The 9,484-nt window shown below is 42.3% G+C and overlaps 1 protein-coding gene across 2 annotated transcripts in view; it reads right to left on the reverse strand.

The window, feature by feature from the left end:
• Window positions 1–9,212, reverse strand: part of LACC1 (laccase domain containing 1) — a 41,244-nt gene extending 32,032 nt beyond the window's left edge. Inside the window, exons 1-2 of one of the 2 annotated variants that reach the window (XM_056560453.1) lie at window positions 9,180–9,212; window positions 3,256–3,866 (exon numbers count right to left, since the gene is read on the reverse strand). In XM_056560453.1, the coding sequence (XP_056416428.1) occupies window positions 3,256–3,850 (595 nt within the window). In that variant the 5' untranslated portion in view covers window positions 3,851–3,866; window positions 9,180–9,212. Of the gene's footprint in view, window positions 1–3,255; window positions 3,867–7,444; window positions 7,487–9,179 lie in introns of those variants that run through there. The other variant, XM_056560454.1, reaches the window with a different exon arrangement.
• Between the last annotated feature and the right edge of the window lie 272 nt (window positions 9,213–9,484).

Consider the following 9,484-nt stretch of genomic DNA (forward strand, 5'->3'; position numbering starts at 1 on the left):
AAATATAGAGTTTGGGATATACTTGCCGTATAAGACTACCCCTCCTACCGCTATGTACAGTACCTTATAGTTCCCCCACATTAGGTCGGCAGCATGTTCCCTCCCATTAGGTCGGCAGCATGTTCCCCCACATTAGGTCGGCAGCATGTTCCCCCACATTAGGTCGGCAGCATGTTCCCCCACATTAGGTCGGCAGCATGTTCCCTCACATAAGGTCGGCAGCATGTTCCCCCACATTAGGTCGGCAGCATGTTCCCCCACATTAGGTCGGCAGCTCCCCCGCATTAGGTCGGCAGTTCCCCCACATTAGGTCGGCAGCTCCCCCACATTAGGTCGGCAGCTCCCCCACATTAGGTCGGCAGCTCCCCCACATTAGGTCGGCAGCTCCCCCACATTAGGTCGGCAGCTCCCCCACATTAGGTCGGCAGCTCACCCCCCCCCCCCCCACATTAGGTCGGCAGCTCCCCCCCCCCCACATTAGGTCGGCAGCTCCCCCCCCCCACATTAGGTCGGCAGCTCCCCCCCCCCACATTAGGTCGGCAGCTCCCTCCCCCCCCCCCCCACATTAGGTCGGCAGCTCCCCCCCCACCCCCCACCCCCCACAATAGTAGGCAGCTCCCCCCACAGACATACAACTTCCAGCCATATAGAGTGTATCGCTGGAGGCTTTATGTCTGTGTACTGCCCCCCACAGTGTTCCGGTCACCGCTCCTCCGGCCCGGGGTCACAATCTACTGCTATGGCCTATGGACCATAGCAGCAGTCCCGGGACCAGAGGAGCGGTGATCGGAACACTGTAGATGACGCGCCGCCGGTCACTCACCAGGCCCCGGCCGGTCCTCCTGCGCCTCTATGGTTATACGCACGGGACGTCACTGATGTCCCGTGCGTACAACCATAGAGCGGTGGAGAAGCGCAGAAGGACCGGAGGAAGACCGCAGGAGGACCGGAGGAGGACGCGCGGCGGGCGGGGAATGGTAAGTGACCTGCGGACATCCTTATGTCCCGAAAAGATTTTTCGGGACACAGGGATGCCCGGCATAGGAATACTTACGATTATCGTGCCAGCTCCTGTGTGCGGCTGCAGGCGGGGGCCGGCCAGAGCATGTAAAAACTAATTCATGAATACTAAAAACCAGGGTGCCTCCAGCTGTTGTGAAACCACAACTACCAGCATGCCCGGACAGCCTTTGCCGGTCCGGACATGCTGGGAGTTGTAGTTTCACAACAGCTGGAGGCACCCTGGTTTTTAAGTATACAGTTATTAGTTCGTACATGCTCTGGCCGGCCCCCGCATGCAGCCGCACACAGCAGCCGGCACGATAATCATAAGTATTCCTATGCCGGACCCCAATACCCGGCGTATAAGACGACCCCCGACTTTTCAGAAGAAAATTTGGGGTTAAAAAGTCGTCTTATACGCCGGGATATACGGTACTTGGATCCAGCAGACCTGAGATGCCATGTCTTTGCTTCTCTACATTGGAGATTTGTTGCAGTTTCTTTCCTTTTTTGTTCCTGGACGCTGAGCACCTGGTAAGGATCCTAATGAGGCATAGTTTCCACTTCCACTTGGTTTTTTTCTGCCAGTTTTTGGATATCTGCCACTGCAGTTTTTGAGCCAAAGCCAGAAGTGTATTCAAAAGGAATAGGACATATAAATGAAGAACTTACACTTATTCTCACTTATGGATTCACTTCTGACTTTGGCTCAAAAACTGCAGTGGCAGTTTTCCAAAAACTGCCAGAAAAAAGTCCAAGTGGAAACTTAGCCTGACTGTAGTCACACGGCACCCCATGCGATTCACTGCATCAGAGGATATGTGAGGAAAGAGCAGTGCTCGGCTTTTATCGCATACTTTCTTTGATTACATGAGAATTATACTGACTGTTAGTTACATCATTTATTTAGGTAAATGAGAAAAATATCATTTGCACAATAATTTGGAAGAGGGTGTAGATCAGGAACCCTTCAATTTATCTGTCTTACTGTTCTCTTCCCATCTGTCTGGAACATGTTTAAGGGGTTATCCAGGAATAGAAAAAGTGAGCTAATTTCTTTCAAAAACCACTTCCCGTCTGTCTCCAGGTTGGGTGTGGTCTGCAACTCAGTTCCATTGAAGTAAATGGAGCCAAGTTGTAATACTCCACACAACCTGGGGACAGACGTGGAGCTGTTTTCAAAAGAAATTAACTCTGTTTGCAAAGGCTGTGCTGTGTACAGCTGATTGGGTCATACTGTGATGTAGTTCAAATGTATTCCAGCATAATATAACCTGTAAAAAGTGTAAAAAAATTAAATAAAAAGTTCTTAAATAAAAGTATGAAGCGGAAATTATTATAATTTATTTTTTTTAAAGCCCCTTTCCCAATAAAATTTTTACCCGATTGCCCCTCATTTACTATTGGATTTCCATGTATATTTTGGACAAAAAAAAAGGGGAAATGCATTTCTCTTTATTTATTTATTTATTTATCATGCTCCAAACATGCACCAAAGTTTTACTATTTTTCTGAACATTCTGAACAATTGTGGGCATTTTTTTTGTGTTTTTCAAAATCCTTGTTTTAGGCTTCTTTTCAGGTTGTGATTTTTCAATAGGAAGATTAAAAACATTGATGCATCACTGATGCACCAATGTTTTATAGACACATGGAAATATCGCTAAATGGATAAAAATCATTTAGTTACACCTATTGTAACATATCTTTTGGACGAAATTATTATTTTTTTTTTGTGCCAGTAAAGACCTTTGTCAGATAATTCAGCAAGATAGGCTGGGCATGGTGTCTAATTTCAATACAGGGGTTCATAGGGGATGCTCTTCATAATTTTTTTTCCACTCATATTTATTTTGCTAATTTTCTTTCGTTTTCTGAATATATCTTGCCTGGGTTCCCCACTGTTTGTAGTATAATGTTCATGTGCAGCATTCTAGATGTTGCAGGAACAGTATAATATCTATAGAAAAAAATGATACTTGCAATGCCCATGCGAGTGGATGCCTGCCAATAATTCTTGGTTTACTTACAAGAAGAGCTATGTGGCCAAATAAACCAGTTCTGTAATGAATTACTAAACTCTGTTACCTTCCAGTAAGACAGACAAAAACATTTCCCAGATGACATAATCAGTCTGAAAAACACAATGACTCGTCTTTAACTCCATTCCTGTATCTTCTTCAACTAACCCATGCATCTATGCCCACATATATGAACAACATATAACTTCTATAGTGTATGAACCATATTTACCTGGAATTCTCTGTGATTTTAGAATGATCAGCTCCCCCTTTAAACTTGGGAGCCCTTGTACACAGGACTTGATGTTTCTTCTTGCAAGTTCTTCGGAGTCCTCATCAGCCAACCCTTCCTTTGTTGGTTCTGTGCTACATAGTTGTAAAATGTTCTCCTTCTCATGATGTACATTAAAACATTCCAATGTGAATTTGTACACAGCCGTAAAAAGTTGTTCTATGTATACGCCCATTTCGTTTTTCCTCTGCTGGGGCAGAATAATAAGTGCAGTGCTTTTGTCCAGTTCATCTATTTCTTGTTTGATGGTGTAAAGTATAGCAGCCATATTTGTGTCCTTCACAATCTTATATCCATTTACTAAACTAACAAGGTATATTTCTGGTATATCGCACACTTTATCTGAATGATGTTCCTCATGTATAGGATCCTGGTAGCACATGAAGTAAGTGAATGGTATATTGGGGCCACAGTGTTTATGAGTAATATTCCAGATGTGATGTAAAGCTTTGTCTTTGTTGAGGCCTTTACTTTTAAGGCAAAAGTCAAAAAGGTCGATCAGTACTACATCTTCTTCGCAAGTTTTTTTAACCATGTTTGTCTTGTAATTTCTGAAATACAAAAATAGTACATTTAGGAAATGAAGTCCAGACAAGAAAAAGAAGCTCTGCTTTATAAAACATCTTATACCAAGAGCCAAGTGAAGAAAATGCATAGTGGACCTGCATAGTGAAGCAAGGTCTTGTTACCAGTGGGGCACCTCAGGGATCTGTACTGGGACCAATTTAGTTTAATATCTTCATTAGTGATATTGCAAAAGGTCTCGATGGTAAGGTATGTCTTTTTGCTGATGACACAAAGATATGTAACAGGGTTGATGTTCCTGGAGGAATACGCCAAATAGAAAAGGATTTAGGAAAACTAGAAGAATGGTCAGAACTCTGGCAACTGAAATTTAATGTGGATAAGTGCAACATAATGCACTTGCGGCGTAAAAACCCTCAGGCAAAATATAGATTATTTGACACAGTCCTGACCTCAGTATCTGAAGAAAGGGATTTAGGAATAATTATTTCAGAAGACATAAAGGTAGGAAGACAATGTAATAAAGTAGCAGGAAACGCTAGCAGAATGCTTGGATGTATAGGGAGAGGTATAGGCAGTAGAGAGAAGTGCTCATGCCGCTGAACAGAACACTGGTGAGGCCTCACTTGGAGTATTGTGCGCAGTACTGGATACAATATCTCCAAAAAGATATACAAGAGGTGAAGATCCCCGGGGCTCCGGTTCACGTAAAAAAAGGTGTGTTCGAGCGCTCACTCCTGTAGAATAGCTTGGCTGGGATCGTGGCAGTAAGAAGTAGCCGGACACGGTTAAAGATATAATAACCGGATTTTATTTGTATAGATCACAGATCATAGATCTGTGATCTATACAAATAAAATCCGGTTATTATATCTTTAACCGTGTCCGGCTACTTCTTACTGCCACGATCCCAGCCAAGCTATTCTACAGGAGTGAGCGCTCGAACACACCTTTTTTTACGTGAACCGGAGCCCCGGGGATCTTCACCTCTTGCATTCTCCAGACGTCCAGGAATCCCAGGACGCCACGGTGTGAGCTGCACCCCCTGATTTCACTATTCCCTTTGCAACGGGATACAAGCGCGATATGGTGTTGTGCCCACTGCACAACACCAGAAGGTGAGCAAGTTTTTTTCACCTCTTTTTCTTTGTTATATCTGAAAACGTTTACGGCACATTGTTGCGCTTCCCTTTTGTGTTTCCAATTTTTTCTGCATATCGAGCATCCAAAAAGATATAGATACCCTAGAGAGAGTTCAGAGAAGAGCTACTAAACTAGTACATGGATTGCAGGATAAAACTTACCGGGAAAGATTAAAGGACCTTAACACGTATAGCTTGGAAGAAAGAAGAGACAGAAAAGATATGATAGAGACTTTTAAATACTTAAAGCAAATCAACATGGTAAAGGAGGAGAGCATATTTAAAAGAGGAGGACATAGTTTTAAATTAGAGGGGCAAAGGTTTAAAGTAATAAAAGCCTTCCTGCAGAAGTGGTTGCTGCAAATACAGTGAAGGAGTTTAAACATGCATGGGATAAGCATAAGGCTATCCTTCATATAAGATAGGGATAGGCATAAGGATATCCTTCATATAAGATAGGGCCAGGGACCATTGATAGGATTCAGATTATTGGGCAAACTGGATGGGCCAAATGGTTCTTACCTGCCAACACATTCTATGTTTCAATGGCTATGCTTTCTGAGCTTGAGCCATTTATCTTAAAGGGGTTATCCTGAATTAGAAAAACAGAGCAGATTATTTTTCTTCAAAAACTTGTCCTCAGGTTGTATGTGGTATTGTAGCTTAGTTCCATTGAAGTGAATAGGGCCAAGACCTAATACCACACAATACTTGGACAGGTGTGGTGATGTTATTGGAAGAAATTATCTAAGCAGTAATAAGCTTAGAAGTTATCTAAGCAGTAATAAACAATGGCTGTCTAAGTGCTGCCTATGGCTATGTTCGCACATACTATTTTTTTTAGCTAAAACAATGAGTGGAACTGTAACACAGAAAAATTATATTGGGAATATGTGCACCTCTTCTTTTTGGACCCACTTCTGGTTTTGGCTAAAAATACTTATCAAAATATTATGTGTGAACATAGCCTGCAGCTGCCCATACACATTAGATTAAAGTAAATTTTTACTGGATCAAAGTCGATTTTAATTGGATCAATGGCACATGACAAGGGAGAGAACAAATGGGCAGGTTTGATAACAACTGTGATACCAACTTTGCCTAATTATTGTTTGTTGTAAATGTAATGATGATATATGTAAGTGTTTGCATTTGTTGGGGAAAACTGTAGAATAAAAAGGGGTAAATAATACCCTTTTGGACCACTTCTAGCCTGGATACCAGATGAAATATGCTTGGGAATGAAGAAATACAGACAGGTGCTGTATTGAATTCTGGGGCTCATTTTGCTCACAGATGTTGCAGTTGGGCCTGTAGATTCTGCCCACTTATAGATAGCCAAAGCTGTCCCACGATAAATGCTTAAATGGAGATAAATATGGTAGCTGGGCAGATCAAGGAATTGTTACAATCTGGAAGAGACATTCCTAGGAAAACTTGCATTATTCTGCTGGATAATGCCAGTTGGCAGCCCTGCCTTGAGAGGTAACACGTGGCTGCAGGATGTCCTGCACATATAGCTGAGATGTTATTGTCCCTTGTATCACTACTAGGGATGATCCACTGTTGTATTCAATGGCTCCCCAGATCATCCCACCAGCAGTTGGGGCAGTGTGTCACTCTACGGCATGGGCAGGATTGTAGCACTTAACATGAGGTATCCGTACTTAAACCAGACAATTGTTGGATACCAAACACCACCTGACTTTGTCACTAAAGATGATATGGTTCCAATAAAGAAGCTGTATGAGCTACTAGTCCTTTTTGGTCCCCTCTAATGATCCTCTCTACTGTTGGTCTGTCTGGGCCATTTAGAGCCTGTCTGTTGTGTCTGTGCCCTCACACAACCACTGCTCCCAGCACCTCCTAACAGCTTGGTTAGAAAGGTATAGATGGCTGGCAATTGGTCAAATGTACCACCCACTCTTAGTCCAATGATGTGCCCCCTGTCAAAGTCTGTCAACTGGGCAAAATGTCTTCAAGTGTGCCATAGAATCATGTTTAACAGCCAACAATTTCACACCAAGAGGTACACATGGGGGAAGAGTTTTATACCATCTTGTGTCAAGACCAGCTCTAATCAGATCACACTCGTCATCATTTACCTATCTGCCTAGGATATAACTGCATGGTGAGTTTTGTAGTAATCCACATTTATATTTGGGTGCATTATGTTTTTTTTTACAATATAGTTAGGGCAGGCACAATTTAAAGTGTGTACAAGAGGTGCAGGTACACATGAAAAAGAAAGGACCAACAACACAAGATAAAAGTTTAATGTACAAAAAGGACTGCACATCCCAGTAATTAATTATCATCAAAGCAATGTAACACAATATGATGCATGGTATCAGGGAAACCCATGGGTCCCTATAAACAGCTTAGGTTGGAAATGACAAACACATACAATTGTTTATAATAAAAAAAACACTTAATAAAAGTAACAATAAAGGTATACATACATTCGTGTCTGGTCCTGTATACAAGATCAAGACTCAACGGTCAAAGTCTGTAATATAACAATTGGTGAAATCCTATAAACAGTCAATACCATATCTAAATATGGAGAAAAAATAAATAACACCACAACAGGGACATTATCTGTCTCAACATTGAGCGTATATGACAGCTTTTCTTGAGAACTCTTTTTACACATGCATGGTTAGCTGAGCAGAGCATACATTTTTTTAATAGGAAGAGAATAAAAGGAAGCTGCCAGATACTTCCGAAGGTGACTAAACTATCATAAGGTTGAGTTGAAATCCAACATACCTCGTTCCTTTTTTGCCCCAGTATCTTCCCTTGAAAGGAAAACTGTCAGTAAATAAGCTGCTAACTGGCACGGGCGGGGTTACAAGGCTCCTTCTGGCACTCTGACGTCAGCGCCGCTCGTCTGCAGCGTCGCCTGGCTTCTCAATATTCATCCCCTCCCTTTGACTGTTCCTCCCCTCCCTGTACCGGACTCCACTGAGGAGGGAGGTGAACGCTGTTCGCCCATTAGCATATTCAAGATAACAGGAGAATGACGGGGCGGATCCGGGCATTGTAGGCAGGAAATTGATCAGTGTCCCCCGCACTACCAGCCAGTACCTCTGGTTAGTGTGGGGGGAGTTAACTTTCCTTGAAGGACATCACCACATACTTCAAATGGTGGCCCAGTCCTGATAACGTAAGCATGGCTAAACGTTCATGTGTTGTCTATGAAAAGGACACGGTGTAAGCCGTGGACAAACTCTTCTGGCAGTGGCTTATCTCTCCAAGAACAGAAGGGTAAGGCAGAAAATAATAATTTAACACTCTTAACCCTTCTCTGCACAGACATGATCTGTCAATAGAGAGTCTGGAGGCCTCCATACACATCAGACACTGGGCTGATCATGCCGAAGCCAAGGGTTTTGCTAAAGTGCTAATATGGTAGATAATCTACTGCCCAACATATTTGCCAGTGTTTATCTCCTAGGAGAACAAAAGAGTTTTTATGAAATTTCCTTGTTGAATTGAATGAAATCCAACACAGAGTCCTAATCTGTATCACAAATTCTGCTGAAGGAGGAAAGTCAGGCTGTCCCCATACACATATAGGGAGCTGTGACTGGGGGGGGGGCAGGGGGGAGCACTAATGTGCCAATTTGTCAGTGTACAATATAGATGAAGATCTGAATAATGACTAGGTCAGCATTGGCAAAGAAACTGTCAGCCGCTTGAAAATTCCCCACACTCTTATTAATGTATTCCTATTTCAGACAGACAGTACATTATTTATATATTTGACACAGTTCCTGCAAAATAATGTATGCATGTTAGATGGTTAAAAATCCTTTATGAGTGCATTGCTAATGATGGTTGCTCCTGATTACTTTATGCAGTAAAGTATAGAGTATGTCAGTACCGTAGGGGCTGCGACACAGTGAAGCTCACCTGCTGTACCAATAGTAATGCATTATTCAAATGCCTTCCCTGCAGCAAAGCTTCACTTAATCAGCATATCCCACCACAACAGGAGAGCTAACACAATATGAAGAATTTTGTCTACACATAGTAACTGCATTACTTCCAAGCTGCATACTCAATGCACTGTGTACTCTCACATGCTACGCAATTACAATCAAATACCTGCATTATTCCACCTTATTTAACTGTTTGGTTTCTCTTATAGTGGAGCAAATAAATAATGGATGAAAAAGCTGTGCAACTTACTAATCTTTGACATGCAGGTCCTCGGCTTTTAGTTAGTGCAGTATTTACTTCCTTTAAGTACAAGAGTTCTTACTGACACAGTGCACACGTAGAATACAGTCTCCTCCTATTTTTCCCACAATAGCCCAGGCTGCATGAGTTGTTTGCATAAGATACATTGAAGCAGTGCTAAAAGAGTTTACTTCCTCAAGTCAAGAAAGTAATGTTAAAATCTGGGAAATATTTCAGCTCTATTAGATTGGGTTCACACACAGTATTTTAGGTATTAAATAGGTATTAAAGTTGCTTTTGGGACTATAATATAT

Source organism: Hyla sarda, chromosome 2 (genome assembly GCF_029499605.1).
Source record: "Hyla sarda isolate aHylSar1 chromosome 2, aHylSar1.hap1, whole genome shotgun sequence".
NCBI classification, from domain to species: Eukaryota; Metazoa; Chordata; class Amphibia; order Anura; family Hylidae; genus Hyla; species Hyla sarda.